Genomic DNA, 17,358 nt, shown 5'->3' with positions numbered 1-17,358 from the left:
GAGGGTGGAAGTTGTGTTCATTCATAGTCTGATGCATTGAAGGTGGGAGAGGGCGAGTTTAGCCTTGGTGAAGCTGCTTCTGCATTCCAGTGTACCAGCCCACATTAAAAGTTCAGCTCCCAGTGAGCTCTTCAAAGCCGAGGGATGTTGGCACCTTACAGAGTGAGATGAGAAGTAAAGTCGAGCAACTGCAATGGATGCAATAAGGCATTTGCAATTCCAGTTCGGATTTCTTTTAAGCCTTTACTGTACTTCACATGTTTAATTTGGATTAAGACTGCAAATAAATGAAAAACACAAATGTTTTCTGGAATGACTGTGTAAATGGGCTCCAGATCAAAAATGCATTGTCCCTTTTACCGTTTGAAGATGAGAAGTTACATTTTGGGAAAGTCTGGACTGCTGACCTCATGCTGACACAGGCAAAATGATTTTAGCTTTCCTGGCTCTTTGTTTCTGCCAGCCCTCCTACATTGGGCTGTGAAGGGGATTCTTTTGTGTTTGAATAGAGCTCATTTCTGCATCTGCTGAAAGATTTGTTCATAGCTAATTGCAGCAGGCTTGTGGTTTAGTGTTTTTGAGAGATTAATTAGAATAACAAGTAAATCTGAAATATGATCATGCCATTATTGATCTCTGTACCTGCGTCTGTCTATTAAAGCAGCAATCATTTAGTGATAGAATTTTCTTCTCTGAGTTGAAAATTTGAAGCCTTAAGTATATCTGATGACTGCTCTGCAATAGATTTTGTCTTTAGGAATTAAAAACAAATGTTTCCTTCTTCCCCCTCAGTATCAGTCATTCCCACAAGGCCGAAATGGATTTAAAGTTGGAATGAAATTGGAAGGGCTGGATCCTGAACACCCCTCTCGATTTTGTGTTCTCACAGTGGCTGAGGTAGTTGCTCTTCCTATCTTTGATTCTAAAAGTCCCATGTACATTTACGATTTTTTTCAATAAAAAGTATAAACATAATAATAGTACTTTAATTAATTAATGGTTACGAGGAGTTCAAGGTGACACTAAAGAAATAGTGTTATGTGGTTAAGGAGCTATGCCTGAAATCCTACTGTCAGATTTTTGCAATCGTAACTCACAATAGTAAACCTATTAATTGCATGCAATGGATAAATATTAAAAAGAACAGTGCAATTAGGTCTTGTCTTGCATATATAAGCAATTTGAAATGCACTTATGCCTCCAATTCTGTGAAATCTGTGTTGATCTGGTATAGACATAAATGTTCTCAGGCTGCATTTGTACTCCAGTTATTGCCGCACAGGAATGTGTGCATGAGTATGGAATAGGAGGCCAGTGAAGTTACACCAACCCATGTTATTTTCAACTGTTGGAAGTGAGGAGAGAGGAGCATGGAAACTGGGAGACATAAATGATGAGAAATAAAACTAGATTTTTGAGAAATAAGTGAGAACTTGTATTTACTTGTATCCATACATCCAAATACAGAAAGAGTGCTTGATTGGTGTTTTTCTTTAACTCCTTTATGACCCTTTATGATAATCAGAGCTCCCCTGCTTACAGGTACAAGGGTACAGAATGCGATTACACTTTGATGGTTATCCAGAGTGTTACGACTTCTGGGTTAATGTTGATTCCTCAGACATCCATCCCGTTGGCTGGTGTGAAAAAACAAGTCATAAGCTGCTCCCTCCTAAAGGTATGAAAAAAAAAAATAGAATGGTGTACAAGAAACCATAAATTCTACTAAGAACTAGTTGTCCTGGCTCTGCATGTTTCATTTTTAGTGTGATTTCATTGTGGAACTCAATCTGAGTGGCTTAAAGGGAAGAGGTGTAACTAAAATAGTGAATCACAAAAGAACAAAACAGCTTCTTTTTGATATTCCCAAAGATTGACATTGTTAGTCAAATTAGAAACTCTTTATTGGATGAGCATATAAAGCAAGGAGTCTCTTTGGGGTTCAGAACTTGCTTCTTTCCTGCATTCAATTTCCTAGAAACATTTGAAGGTTGAGATTAATGATTGGACATTATACTGAAAAAGAGAGAGATGTTTTAGCTGAAATGGATAATCCCTGAAGATTGTAGAAGGGCAGTTATCATGCAAAGTTCATATTCTTCCCAGGTAATTTCCATTTCTGAAAAACCAATCTGAATGTAACGGGGCTGTGTAAAACAATCTTTTTATCTCTCTTTCTAGGTTTCAAGGAGGGAGAATTTAATTGGACTTCCTATTTGAAGAATTGCAAAGCTCAAGCAGCTCCAAAAAACCTTTTTAAGACCCTCAGCACTGTAAGTGGTGATATTGAATGCAAGATGTTTCAAATAGGTCTGATGCTAAGTGAGTTTTGACCAGAATATTTACGTGTTTTTAATATGCTCATGTAAGAGGTACAACCATGGTACAATCAGATGCAAGCTATTTCCTGCTGTGATTTATTTTTAAGATGGGAAACTAGTACAATTTTTCTTCCTTTCCCCAGTCACTGGCCTTCCAGAGAGAGAATTTGTATTTCCCTTTCTCCTTAATACTGAGGGAAAAGATTTACTCTACCATTTATTAAATATATTACAACAGTCTGTTTTGCTGTGTCCCTACAGTCAAGATATTTGTGTCACTTTCCTCTAATTTAATCATTTCCAAAATAATTTCTGGTTTCCAGCAGCATACTCATGTGCACCATGGGATTCATTATGAGGCTATGGATCTTGAGCATTTTTCATCCTTCACCCACTGTTGCTTTCTTTTTGGTTGTTAGCCTCAGTTCCTGTATAACACACACTCCCATTTTACGTCAGTCAGATGACACAAAGTCCACAGTGCGGCAGATTTGATGCTGCAGATGGACAGGGCACTGACTTCAGTATGATCAGGGCCCAACTGTGCAGCTCTGCTCTGCTTCCGACCGAGTCACCTATTTTCCTTGAAGACTCTCTAGCTTTTCCACTAAGACGACAGTACCTGCAATGCTCACGCTTATCCTCAGCCAATACTCATCACTGCAAGGCGTGTGCATCTTAGCCTTTGCGTCTGTATTGTTGTGTACCTGGAGATTCTGGTATTCGAGCTACATCAGCTCTTTTTTAGAAATAGTAACAATCATTGCCAGAACACATGGAAATCTTGTCTGTAGACCTCTTGCTAATAACTATACTGTGTTTTTGTCTGTGGGTTTCGGGGTTACAACCTGCAACAAATGAGTTTATATGGGTAATTTAAGTGGCCTGACCTAGAAGTGGCTGATTTCCTTTTCCTGATGTCCTCTTCCTCAGCCTGTCACACCCTCTGGTTTTCGTCTGGGAATGAAACTAGAGGCAGTGGACAAGAAGAATCCGTCGCTGATGTGTGTCGCAACCATCACGGACATGGTGGATAACCGCCTGCTCATTCATTTTGATAACTGGGATGAGAGTTATGACTACTGGTAAAGAGATTCTATTTCTAATATATATTTGCAAGTAGACGGTGGTTTATTTCACTCTTCCACTAAGGGTAATATCTAATATTTTAAACGTAGTCACTGGAGTTGGGATCTTAAATGAGTTTTCAAGCATCTGAATAATTAATTTGGGTTTTTACAAAGTGCCAGTTGCCCAGTAGCTTCCCCTGCTGTCTGAGTGCTCATCAGTTGGCTCAGTGCAAAACCAGTAGGGTTGGCTTGAACTACTTGTGAAGCATTCTAGGTAAAAAGCGTTTGAGGTAATGAAGCTGGCTGACTTGGGTCAGATCAGGGAATGTTCACGTTATCCGTTCCTCTGGCAGAGCTGAAGGAAGAGTAAGCTCCACTAGTGACACCACCTGGAATTAGAAACATCCTCTCCTCCAGGACTAGTAGTGGGTGTTGGCATGTCTCTCTGCAAACTTACATTTGGAAGCAGGCAGTACCAAAGTCAGTAAAAATCTTTTACATTTGCTTCATCGGAGTTTGGCTAAGGCCCTTTGAAAATAAAAATTATGTCCAACATTTAGGCTTTTAAGTCCTGACCTGTACTACAGTTGTTCTGCATCTGAGAATCTTGATCCCCTGCCGTCATGCTGGGGCCAGGTCGAATATTAGTCAAGGAAATGTTTTCCCTTTTTGGTCTGTGTTTTCTAACCTGCATGAACAGCCTAACTTTGTCTGTGAAAGCAACACAAGACACATGCTTATCAAAATAGCTCTGGTTTGATCAGTATTCTGTGTTCTCTCCCCCATCTCCTTTTGTTTGTTTTTTTCAGAATAGGCACCTGTTTGGTGGCAAGTGGGTCTTTTCTTTCTTTGCTGTAAATACATCACGCAGAGCTTTGTAACACCAGTGTTTCCATTTGCAGGACTTTAGATCTTGTTCCTTTACCATTTTAGCCTGTGAAGCTTTGTTTCCACACCATGTTTTGTCTGGAATTTGAAAATTTTAATGGGAAACACAAGCAAACAAAGCTTCAAAGTACAGGTTGGCTGAAAACACACAGTTTTTTCCTCGATCTGAAAGACTGCTTTGGTCCCTTCCTCGGAGCAGATGTGACAAAAGGGGCTGTCTCAAATTGGCCTGTCGTCTCCTTCAGGGACTCAGAAGATCTAAACATCCAATAAAATTGGGAACCAGGCAAACTACCACTAGGTTTCAGCTAGAATGAATGGATAATGTGCAGTTCTTGGCAAAGACCTTAAAAGTAATTTCCCCTCCTTCTACAGTAATGGTATTTCAGTTAAGGATGAAGGTTTGTTTTTTGTTTCTTCGCTTCCTTTGCATTTTAGCTTGGATGATCTATGTCCAGGCCGAACTGTGGTTGGTACGGTCCGTGGGGGGGAGCTTGTTGTTGTTGTTTTTTTAAAGCACCAGACATTCTTCTTTGTATTTCCCTATCTTTTGAGGCAGCTTGAACGCCTTGAAAACTTGGTGTTATAAATTCTAACGAGGTAATGCTTGTCTTTTACACCATGATCACACCCACTGAAAGCATCTGCTAACCCAGCAAAGGCATATCAGACAGCATTTGAAATTCTGCTTTTCTTTTTGCTTTAAAATTGACTGGTGCCAACTTTCCCTCTTTATTCAGGTGTGAAGCTAGCAGCCCATATATTCGTCCTGTTGGCTACTGCCAAGAAACTGGAACCCCACTGACAACACCACCTGGTATGTAGAAAGTGAGACTTTATTTCCTGCCTCAGTCAAAAAACCTACAAGTTTTATCTTCCACATAATTATGTATTTGCAAGTTACAGGTTCCATTCAGTACTCTCTTTTCTACTGACTGAACAACATTATTGTTCATACTTCTTGCCACTGCATTTTATTTTGCTTCATAGCGCTTTCAAAAAATGGAACAGGGTTTGGTAATTTGTAATTGAATTTGATTTCAGAAGGGAAAGAACTTTGAAGTATTTGCAGCATTTCCTTTAAGGTGAGCTGGAAGAAAGAAGGATCAGTATCATGATTTCATAGATGTTAAGGTGGAATTTCTGGAAATGAAGGAGTAACTGAAGCCACATCTCTTTCTGCTGCATTGGAATTCAGTAAATGAAGAGAATGTTGGCAAATGAAAAAGGACAGAACGTACAGGAAAATCAGTGTTGTTTTCAGGCCTTGGAAGTGCTCATTCACCTTAAAAATAACAAATATAAGAAAATTATGTCTGCTGTTGGCTAGATTGACAGCCCCGGAGCAAGAATTTCTGTAATTACTGTGTATCAAGTTTAGTAGAGTGGATGGCACTACAAGATCCCTCTGCATTGGAGGAATTGGCCTCTGTGCCTTTGCTGCAGATGCAAAAGGGGTTGTAAATGCTTACTCTTCAGCAACACCACATCTGTTCCTGCTCCTGGAACGTGCAACAAGGCTGTGGCATGCAGTTCCTCTACTCATATCATGATTGCCTGTGCCCCCAGCAGAATCTGCAGTCAATTCTGATTTCTCTGCTGAGAGATTTACATGCAGCAACTTGCAGACTGTCCTGTGTGTTTAGTCATTGCACCCTCCTGCCAAAAGGAAACAATACTGAGGCTAAAAAATGCTGAAATGGGATGGGAAAAAAGTAGAACAGTTTCTTAAACGTAGTTGCCGGGGAGAAACATCCCATTGTTGTTAGAGTAGCACACCCATGTAGATGTTTTGAGATTATGGTAATGGCAATGGAGCCTTTTATCTCCAGACTGCTAGTTTCACTCAGCTATGGGTGAGTAGGTAGCAGGAGATGAGAAGTTTCTACAATCTTGCAGGCATTCACACATAGAATAGTTAATAAAATAGGAAATTAATTTAGTGATGCCATTGCACATCACTGAATCCTCTGACTAGCTCTTAATTGGCAGCTTTCTCTAGAGAATAAGCATTGATTAAGCTGTACAGAAATGAATTCTTCAGGTTTTTCTGGTCAGGGTTAAAGCCCTATGTAGAAGCTGGGGAAACTTGCAGTGCTGCTCTGTGTGCTGTAGGTGGTGTGTATGAATAAACAGACCACTTTCCAGCGCTATCCATTGTAAGTGCTAAATTAACATAATAACTATGTGTTACATTGCTGCTTTTCTATTGTTTGTAACAATAAATGTGTTTTTTTCTTATTTAAATGTTCATTTTCTGGTTTTTTCAGGATACAAGGATTCCAAAGCCTTCTCATGGGAGAAGTACTTGGAAGAAACTAATTCTCAGGCAGCCCCAGCAAGAGCGTTCAAACTGGTTGGTGAATCTCTCTGATTGTCCTAGTTCAGGAGGGTAGGGGAAACTGCTGTTATCTACCATTTCTTGCTAGATGCTTTATTTGATGGTGGTTCACCATGTCTGTGCCAAGAGGGTGAAACTGTTTTTTTTTTTTACTTTAAGATGATCTCTCACTGCTGCTAAAACAAAACACACAGCAGACTACAAGATTTTTTTTTTTTAAAAATGCCATGAAAAGCTGTCTTGGAAAGGATTTTTGACTAAACATCTTCACTTGCTCCATTAGTAGATTTAAGGGAAGAGCCTTCAGTCCACACAGATAATTGTAGCTTTCAGAGGAATGCGTGAAGGGCAGTACCTTGCCTCAGAGAGGACATGGAGAAGAGAAGGAGCTGGTCTACTGCTTGAGGTCTGACTGGGTGGGTAAAGGGGATTTCCCAGTTGACATCTGAGCAGGACTGGTGCTGGTCTAACAGACTTTCCAAACTCCCTTCGTGGGGGTCAGAAGTGGATATCACTGGGCTGCAACTGGCAACATTTGGTGGAGAAGGGAGGAGGGGGTGGGGTGTGTGTGTGTATGTGTTTGAGGGGGAGTGAGAAGTGTGCACTACCTCCATCAGGTTTCCCCGCCACACGAAGTTTTAAAAACTTCTCTAAAATATTTTCACCTTGCAGTTGTGCAAATCCTTCTTCCCCTGGTTGGTGAGACTCAAATTAAGGCAGAGCGAGAAGTTCCTATCAAGGACTTATATGTTCTAATATAGATCTTAGTTCTTCTAGGGAGGAGCCAGCTGTACCCTCCACAGAAATAAGTGTACTAACAGATGATAGAGCGTCTCTGCCAAACTCCTAGATGGAGTAAGATCATCCTGCAGACTAAATCTGAAGATGGTTCTCTCAACCTTGGGAGCATGAGCTTTTGTTTCTTACATTAGAGTTCAGTGCATTTATCTGGAAGCTCACTGTGAGCAGAGACAAAATAAAAACTTTAAAATAACTTTATTAAAAAACTCCCCATTCTTTAAAGTTTTGTTGGTTTTTTTTCTTAGCAGCTTCTTCCGCACTGCTGGCTCACCTTGCTAAACTTTGCAATATGTTTGAAAACTTTTCTGTGCCATCATGACACTTGTCTTGATTCCTTTTGATGAAGTTAGCGTTGCAGGTTAATACCTGCTGCCCTCCCATATATTTTGTTGGTAAGCTTTTTGGGACTGAGGCAGAAAAGCAATCAGGGAGGCCTCAGATAAGGGAGGTAAAAATCCAGCCAGACAAGTTTGATAATTGCTAGATTTCGGCAGGTGTCCATTTGAAGTTTTGTGGTAGGTTGCAAGGTGGGTGTTAGGGAATAGGAAGAGGTTGGGTTTGCCACTTTAGAGAACTGTAAGGCCACAGCTGGAGTTATCTGCAGCACAGTTGAACTCCAAAACATCCCTTGGATTAAGGTTTTCCAGAGTTGGGCAGACAGCATCTTCGATCATGCAGCGCAGCATGTGAAGCACCTTAGAGCCAGTGTGCAGGATAATGAGTGAAGCTTGTCAGTAGGACACATTTGTTGCCCCCAGTGTAGGCTCAGCCTTTTTCTGAGCCATGCTTATAAAATCCCAGCAGTGCTGGAAAACAGGAGCTTTCAGAATACAAGAGTGAAAGTATGCAGCAATTGGTCTTCTACACAATAGAGAAAAAATAGTAGTAGTTTTCTAGGGACAAATATTTTGGAAAGATAATAAAACTCTTCATGATACAAAAAGAAACAGTGAAGTATGACCTACTTAAAACTCCCAGTCCGAAGTCCTCAGTAATCTGTCATTACGGCATTCTTTCCTCAGATTTTCGGAATACAAAATATGTTGAGAACTGTCACCCAAAGATAACAGGGCTTTCCTCAGGACAGGGAGCCTTTTCAGTACTGAGTGCTCTTTTTTTTGGATTCTTACAAAGTGAAGTGTTTTTCCAAGGGGGAATGCAACTGCCTTGTCTGCCTCTTTTCCTGTTTTACCTACATCTCTGCAGCCATGTTTTTTGCTCCTTCAGGTATCTGGCTTTGAGAGAATAGCAGAAGGGCCAATTCTGGCTCTCATGAAACTCCAGAATATAAATTAGCATCTGAGACTGTGTTTCGAAAATGAGACAGAAAAAAAAATGGCATTTGATATATCAACAGTTAATAGAGCTCTTTCAAGATCAAACCTTGTTATTTTTCTGGCTTGGTTGGTCTGAAGTGCAAATACATGGCACAGTTATTGATTTTTTTTTTTATTATTATTATTATTCCAGCTAGCAATTACAGGAAATCAGTACATAAAAATATGGGTTGAGAGCCAGAACAGGCATTTCTCACTGAATTAGTTTTTAACAGTTTTCAAGAGCTATCTTGCGTAGTCTGAAGATATGGATCATCAGCACAAATAGCAGATCTTGTGTCTGGATTTCTGCCTTCTCCACCCAAAAATGCAGGAGGAGACAGCTTTGTCATAAGCATCACTATTTCAGCCCATTGTCTTGGGCTGTCAATTCAAAAACATTCAGATGCCATTGCCAAAAAGGCAGCAACCCTTCAGCAAGACTTAAACAAACAGCCTGGCTCATCTGGGCAGGATTTTGTTCTCTAGCACTCAGGCTCCTTCCTCAAGGAAGTCGAACAAGGCTGGCTGGTTCAATAAGGCGCTCTTAAAACTAAAAGCAGTTTAGATTGTCTGGCTTCTGGTGTGTCCTGTGGCTGAAAGCCTGTTGATAAATGTCTGCGTCCAGGTGAAAAGGCCAAAGAGAAACTTGAGGTTTGGAGTTTGTAATCCACTTAGCACAGAAGTGGACCTCCTTCCCTGCCCCCAGCTACTGACAGTAAAAAGGGTAAGGAAGATTGTGAGGGAAGAGTGATTATAATCATCTTTTCATTAACCCGATCTTGTTCAAAGACATGACTTATCATCTCTTGCTAAAATCCTGACCTTTGTGTGCAGAAGTGAAGAAGGACGTGTTTTGAATGAGTATCCAGTGTTCCATAACCCTCAGCTGAGGAGGTCAGAGGAGGAATGTGCGGTCGATCATTTAAAGATAAATGGAAAAATTGGTAAACGCTGTCTGTTACTTAGAGGTTTACATCTGTGGGTGCTGCAAAGGGCACGCATGAGGTCAAAGGACATTCTGGAGTTTTTACAAAGTACTTTGCTGGGGCTTGAGAGAAGGGGTAAGCGGGCAACTGCAGATGGGAGACTCCGGCAGCTGGAGCTGCTTTTGAGTCCCAGCACTGCAGTTCTCAGCAGTTGTTGTTAACAAGCAGATGCAGTTGTCATCGTAAGAAGTAGGTGGTAACCTGCTTAATGAAGGTAACTCTGTAATATCCAGATGCCAAAAAGGATGTCATGTATAGTGTAATGAAGAGAGATATCACGTGGTGGTGTGGTTCAGGTGTAAGACAGGGGCTAACTGGCCACTGTCCTTGTCAGATATGAGATCATCTCTCTGCTGTGTTTGGGAGTTTTGCCGTCAGACTGCGGAGTCTGTATGGCAGTGGAGCTTGTAGTAGTATCTGGCCTTTTTTCTGTTAGGGAAGTGCCTCTTGCCCTGGCTGTGAAATGCTCCTCTGCACTGAGAAAGCTCGGACTTCCTGTCGAGTAGTTTTGGGCTGCTGACAAACAGACAGCTTAATCCTCTAGGAAACTCTGATTTTAACCTCTGAAGCAGTCTGCCGTGTGAGATCAGGGGCCAAAGCTGCAAAGGCATTTGAATGGAAGATGAAAACTTCAGCGCATTTTATTCAGAGCAGGTGACTAGCTCTGAACGCCCAGACTTTTTAGCATTCTGCTTATAATCCTCTCTTACAGCGTCCTGCTCACGGATTCCAAGTTAATATGAAGTTAGAGGCTGTGGACAGAAGAAATCCCATCTTGATAAGAGTGGCGACAATAGTTGACAAAGACGACCATCGCATTAAGGTATGACCTTGCTTCAAAGTGCAGAGCCCTTGTGCTGAGGAATATAGTGATTGGCAGTACAGAAAAAATATCCAGTTGGTATGAGGAGCAGCAAACAAACACCTTGCAGATGATCTAACCTACAGGCCTGCCCAGCTGGAAATTATTTCTGTTGTTTTGTCCTGTTGAAATCTGATGGAATTGCCTGGTATTGTTAGTTACTGTTTTGATGTAACTATTTTGAAATAACATTTGACAGCATGGTTTTCCATCTCTTATCTGTTTCTGTGTGATCTGTGTGAGTGAAGGCAGCATTAATGTTCTGCTGGTGGGAAGCTATCTGACAGTTTTTTTTTTCCTAGCATACTTAAAAGAAAACCCAAAGTAAGTTAAACCCTGGCACATGTGGGAAGCGGCTTCATTCTCCAGTATGAATTTGTTACATAAATGGATTTTAACTAATTCTTTTCACATAAATATATTGCCAGAAAAATCTGTTGTTGCTTTGGCTTCTGAGAAATTAAGTATGAGCCAGCTAAAATGGAGGCTGCACTAATGGAGGCTCCTCAGCCACAGGTCTGCTTCCTAAATGATGATTATGTGGGCAGGAGTGGAGTTCGCTCCCCATTAGCCATTTGATTCTCAGCCTCATCGCTGTGATCGCAAGCAAAAGTCAAGTTTTGCCAGTATATAGTAGCATGATACTCAGTACATACATTTGTTTGAAACTTTGCTGCATAGACAACCCAGTAGCCTTTAAACTGCAGTGATCCTTAGTCTCTGTTAACCTGACCTGGATCTGAGCTATTCTTAGTCTCTTCATCCAGCAGAAAATTCTAGCTTGATTACTGCAAAACTCACCAAACTTGTTGGCTTTTATGGTGTTTTGGGATCCTCAGAAAACAAAACAATTAAATAAGCAATTGTGTTTGCATGGATTTAGTCTTTGAGTATAGAGTGTGCTGGAGTACCCCATGGTCTGTGCTTTCTTGCAGACCCTGCGATTTGACTGTGTCACCAGAATTTGGTTTTTCTGTAAAACGTAGGGGCAGGGGTCAGGAAAACAAATAGTTTGTTTGAGCACAAAGGACGATTGTGCTTGACTGAAAGATTGAATGAATCATCCCCAAGCTGAGCAAGGTGAAACAAAGGGGGAAGTTAAAATAAAAGCTGAGTCATGTCCTTAACTGTATCTCTCACTGAGACTGTGTGCTTCTTTTAGATACATTTTGATGGTTGGGACCGTAATTATGATTTCTGGGTCGATGCAGACAGCCCTGATGTTCATCCAGTAGGCTGGTGTGCAAAAACTGGACATGCTTTGCAAGTCCCTCTAGGTAAAGTAGATGACATCATATTGTTATGTTGAATAATTTTCCTAAGTGAAGTCTGCTCTTCAGATGCATGGAGCATTTTACAAATCTGTTTAACTTTTTTCTTCTTATTACCAGGTGCTGTTGATCGAGTGGGAACAGTGGGACAAGCATGCCCTACTCCAGGCTGCCATGGTATTGGTCACGTCAGGGGACCACGATATGGAACACATTATACGTATGTATATGAGATCTTCTTATAAGGGTTCTGCCTGCAAGAGTCTGACTGCTGTCCATAATAATAATGCAGCAACAAGCACCTGCACTGCATTGAAATTATCTCAGGGTGTTTATTCTGGAGATAGTTATAACTGCAGTTGCAGCTCCCTCTTGTGTCTAAATGTGCTGTTTCATCATAAATTCTGTTTATACCAGTATAATCATTACAACTGCTATGCAATCCAGCATAGATTAATTAACTCCAATTTCTTCATTCCAGCATTACTGAAGGAGGTTTTTTGTAAAATAATATACCCAGGAAGAGCATGCAAGGAGGCAGTTAAAGAGGGAGAGAGTGTGGGTAGATAATTAAAGTATAAGAGTGAGGAGAGCTAGCTCATGTTTTGTGCTCTGCCTTTTGATTTCTTAAGGATTTTCTCTATTAAACTATTTTAAAGAGCAAGAAAACAAACTCGGGTGGGAGGTCTGAAGATCTGGCAGTATATAATGTGGTAAAGGGCTTTGAATTTTTTTGAGTGAAAGTTGCAGGACTCTTGTTTCATGAAATACTGTTCAGACAAGCAGGTTACAGAGGAAGAGCTCTTCTTGTTCTCTGAGGTGACTCTTTAAAAATATGACTTTGGTTTCTAATTCTGCCATGTAGTCCCCTGCTTTCCCGTACCTAAAATTGGGTAATAACATCTCCCTGTCTGTTTCTGGCCTCACTTTTTCTGAGTTTGTTGATGGATATGTCTGCCTGAGGCTGGTAAGACTGTATGACTTAAAAACATGCATCATCATCTCTCTCGCTCTTTTTTTTTTTTTTTGTCTTTTTTTTCTTTAATACAGGTTAGTTGGCTGCCCGTATTCTGATGTGAACCTCAACAGAGAAAACTTGTTACAGGACCGCCTGAGTGGGGAGAGACCTTCCCCTAGCAATAGCATGCAGAAAGCCAAGAGGCTGGAAACTCCTGTCCCGTTTCCGTTGGGAGCAGGAGAGTCTTCTCAGGAGGACTCTCCACAATCCAGGTGAGTTGAACCCTTTTCTTCGGCAGGTACTGGGGAGCAAAACCATTTTACAAGGCTGAAAAACACAGGAATTGGCCGAGAAGCAGCAGAGCATTGAGTTCATCTGTCTGTAATATTGACCCATGCCCCAGACACTCTTAACACGGAGCAGTGCACTTTTATACCCTCATATGCCTTAATAGGTTTCTTGATTCCTTAATCCTGCTGCCCTGGTCACATTCCAACAAAGGAAATTGCATTCTGTCTCCATAAATTTTTCCTTGCTGTTTCAATTTAAAATATATTCTTTTCCTTCGTTTCCTGTCCTAAAACTGTCAAGCAAGGTTATTTTGCACTATTAAACTGTAACTGCAATCCACCCCAGAGTCGGCTGCATTACACTGGTAGGCGTAATGACTACATGTGTATCACTTGGCAAACAAGTTGAGCTCCTTCAGATATTTTTTTTTCTTACATGAAAATCTTGGAATTGAGTAGCATTGAAGCAAACAATGTGTTAGTTCTTGGACTGCAGGAGGCAGTTAGAATGTGTCATGGGACAGACCTGGACATGAAGGCTTTTATTATTGTCACCTTTAGTCTGTACGAATCCAGTCTCACTAGAGCAAACTCCAGCAACGCTTTTGGTCTTTGTTGTATATGACATCTTATATACCTTTTAAAGTTCATTTATTTGCTTAGATTTATAACATTTTCAAGATATATCTGGCCAGAAAAAAGGAAAACTTCTCTCCCCTCCCTGGCATACATGGCCAGAGTTTTACTCCTCCCATCCCAGAAATGCGCAGGCATCTCCATTTCCTAATTTTAACACCAGAATTGATTGCGTTTCAATGGCACCATTACCATAAAGCTCTCTCAGGAGCTTTGGGATTCTCCCAAAATAAATAGCATTCTAAAATTGTAATATATTTCTATTCTTCTAAATATTTCATTTCCTGGTAGTGGGAGGTCTGTATTCAGTATGCAAATCTGATAACACCCTACTGCTTGTCCTTCCTTGGGCAACTGTGTAGCTCAGTTTATGCATCAAACTCAGTCATGGAGAGTCTTAAATGTTATCTGGAGGTATCAAGATTCAAAGATCTTAAATCTCTTGATTTCACCATGACACATAATTCAGTGGGTTTCTTGTAGCTGCTGGGATCACAGCCTCAGTCCACAGGGGCTGATTTATTTCACATAATCTCTCTCAATCCGCGCTGAAGAGTAAAAAATCACTTTGTACTGCGCCCGTGATGATGGTGGGGGAGAGGAAAGCTTCTACCACTAGGTGGTAGTTGTTGCTCCCACTTGCAAGGAGCAGCCAGCTTTGCTCTCCTGTGGGAAAAGGGAACAGAGGATATCAGCTTAGCTACTATCATTTGTCTGTCTTTCTAGAAAATCTGCACAAGACAGTGAAAAGTCATGTCAAAGCAGTGTTCACAGTCTGTCGGAACAGTCTGAAAACAATCAAGAGAGAGACTGGGTAGAAGAGGATTCCTCTGCAGACATCAAAGCCAAACCAAAAAAGTAAATAAGATTTTTGTGGTGTAGTTTCATGCATTTACAGTTGTGTTTCTTGATGATGATGCTGTATTTGAAATACAGATGTAAATCATAACTTAGAACAGCCCAATTTGATCAGAGATTTGCAGCATAGGGTAAAATCTCCTCCCTTCCTCCCATTATTTTGGGCCCTCTCTTTCCTGCAGTAAACTCAAATCTGAGTTCTAGCCATGAATTTAATAGCACAGTCCTTAGCTTAGAGAGAGGTGTCAAGGACAGAGCGGGGCTATTGCTTATTTTAAGAGGGAAAAGGTTTTGGTTCCTAAAAGTCCTATTAATCTCTGTATAGAGAAGAAATTATATCAATTTGTGGATCTCTTGAAATGTTTTGTAATTGGTGCTTTCAGGCTTGGGTGCTCGCATGCCTATATAAAGTTCCAGCTGGTGAAACAGGAAAGCAATGGGAAAGGTTGGTTAAATTTTATTTCTTTTTCTATGTGTGTGTGCATATATGTGCAATATACAACAGTCACAAGGAGCATTTAAAACTTTACAGCTTTTTTTGTCTTTGATTCCACAGTCAAGAGAAAGCAGATGCTGGAGGTGATGGTAATGGTAGTCTTTCTTGCTTTAAAATGAGGAGGAAGGGTAAAATTACTTAGAAGTGAAAGGTTTAATGTTTTGTAGAGTGAAGCCTCATATTTATTAACTGAGAAGACAAGCTTGCACCATCTCTTGTACCACTGCATACTCTTCTGAAGTGGCAAGGGGTTTTTGTTCCCCAGACAGTTGGTGACCATTCTGCTGACAGAGCCAGCAGAGGTGTCAAGGGAAACTTGCTCAAAACCTGGCAAACAGTTTAAGTTCCATCGACTTACTTCTTTCTTTAGACCCCCTTGGGTTTTCAGAAACATAATCTGAATCATTTTGGGTTGTGACTTTTTTAAGGTTTGCCTAAGGATGAAAAAGAAAACAAAAAATTAAATGGAAAAACAATGTCTTTTTTTTTTCCTGGTACATGACAGGTTAAGTTTTAAGAGAAGCTTTCTGATATCACTTTAGCAAACCATATGCTTAACTTTCAGATTTACTATAAAAAGCCATTTCAGAGAACGGAGCTGACCAGGCTTTTAGGAGGATTTAACATGGTAATAAGTCTCCAATCAAAAATAGCTAAGCAGGCACAAACTGGGACAGGTGCCTAGCTTTTTTTTTTTTTAATACTCATTTTTACCTAGTGCTGACTTCTGCAGTCAGAGCTGGAGAATTCTGCCAGCTATGAGCTGCAGTTGCAGCTGGCAGGGAAAGCTGTTTGCTCTCCCTTTGCATTCACCTTAAACAGAATGATGGAAATCAGTGGAGGGAGGTTCTGCAATAATCCACTGACCTGTAATTTCACGATTACCCAGAGCTTTCATCTCATCTATATTTAAACTATTAGAACACAGCTTCCTTCTCAAAGGGAAAGTAATTTGTTTAGATCATGGTTTGGACGCTTACCCCCGAGGATTTGGGCTTAGTGAAGAAAAGGAGACAGTCTGTGGATAGAAGCAGTGCCCACCCAGCAGGAACGTGGCAGTATGTAAACCCTGGGCACAAATAGGAGCTCCTGTGGCAGGGAGGTGGGGGCAAGGCTAGCTGCTGCCCCCGCCACCGGGGAGGTGGGGGAGGCAGGTGAGGAGTGACAGCCCTCCCAGGAGCAGTGTCCTGTGCCCTGTTGTCACCAGGAGTATCAGCTCCTGAACTGAGCAGTTCTTGCTCAGGCTTTATTTTTTTAAATCCTCCCTCTTTGGTCTCATTATTAGATATACAGACCTGTATTTGATGCTGTCCCACATCCTTTAGGAGGTGGAGACGAGGTAACATGACACGGTGGGGGACAGGGGAGTGACCTTTTGCTAGATCAGGCTCTACCTCCAGCACTGCTTTCACTTAGGCTGGTGAGGAGCAGGCAAATCATGAAATTTGCTTTTTCTTTATAATACTGTTTTGATTTGTGCTCTACACGTAGCGACTGGCACACCCCACAGATACTAACACACCAGCCTACTAACAACCGTTTGTGCTAACACTGAGCAAGCTCGGCAGAGGCAAGCAGCAGCCGTACCGGCGCTGGGCATGCCGAACCTTTCTGAAAGCAGGAAGAAAATGGGAATTTTGTATGGTTGCCACGGGATGGCGCCGGGCATCCTGCGCACCCTGTGCACAGCCTGGCATGGTGGGGGGCGAGGGGACAGGACACGTTAAGCGCTGTAAACCAGAGGAATGTTTCCCATCTTGTTTCCATCTTCTGCTTCGCTTCCTGTTGTATAACCAGGCAAGTCCCTGTAGGACCATGACTCTGCACTACTCGAGTGATCTCATTAGGGAGGGGTGATTTCTTCCTTTTCTCGCCTTGATTTTTAAACCTTCCATCACTTGACACATGAGGAGGGAGTTGATGTCTGGAGGTAACATGCAGCACTCCTGGCCTGGGAGTCTCTGGGGGAGACAGCAAGCTCAGGCCATCAGCTGGCACGCATAGCGCTCTTCACAGGCTGGCTACAGCTGTGAGCTGGAATGATGCCATTAGTTTCCAGCTGAAGATTCTGTTACCAGAACTCCTCCACCTTGTCAATAAAACGCTGCAAACATCTTTTCTGTTAGCAGCATGACATCATTTTCCAGGGAAGAAGCTGACGATAAAGCCTCCAGCCTGGCAATCTTATCTTTTTTTTCTTTCTCCTTCTCGGGAGGGTGGAAAGAACGCCCTCAAAGCTCAGCGTGCCATGCAGTAGCCGT

At 41.5% G+C, this 17,358-nt stretch overlaps 1 protein-coding gene across 7 annotated transcripts in view; it reads left to right on the top strand.

Moving 5' to 3' along the window:
* Nucleotides 1-17,358, top strand: part of LOC128152740 (lethal(3)malignant brain tumor-like protein 3) — a 52,855-nt gene that overhangs the window by 22,975 nt on the left and 12,522 nt on the right. For all 7 annotated transcript variants that reach the window (XM_052811343.1, XM_052811345.1, XM_052811341.1 and 4 more), the window contains 12 exons: nt 793-897; nt 1,543-1,678; nt 2,182-2,273; nt 3,255-3,406; nt 5,020-5,096; nt 6,550-6,635; nt 10,439-10,549; nt 11,751-11,865; nt 11,980-12,079; nt 12,910-13,089; nt 14,470-14,601; nt 14,985-15,046. In XM_052811343.1, the coding sequence (XP_052667303.1) occupies nt 793-897; nt 1,543-1,678; nt 2,182-2,273; nt 3,255-3,406; nt 5,020-5,096; nt 6,550-6,635; nt 10,439-10,549; nt 11,751-11,865; nt 11,980-12,079; nt 12,910-13,089; nt 14,470-14,601; nt 14,985-15,046 (1,348 nt within the window). The remainder of the gene's footprint in view (nt 1-792; nt 898-1,542; nt 1,679-2,181; nt 2,274-3,254; nt 3,407-5,019; nt 5,097-6,549; nt 6,636-10,438; nt 10,550-11,750; nt 11,866-11,979; nt 12,080-12,909; nt 13,090-14,469; nt 14,602-14,984; nt 15,047-17,358) is intronic.

This window comes from Harpia harpyja, chromosome 16 (assembly GCF_026419915.1).
Source record: "Harpia harpyja isolate bHarHar1 chromosome 16, bHarHar1 primary haplotype, whole genome shotgun sequence".
NCBI lineage: Eukaryota > Metazoa > Chordata > Aves > Accipitriformes > Accipitridae > Harpia > Harpia harpyja.
The sequence above is the reverse complement of the archived record's forward strand: the minus strand, read 5'-3'. Positions and strand labels throughout refer to the sequence as shown.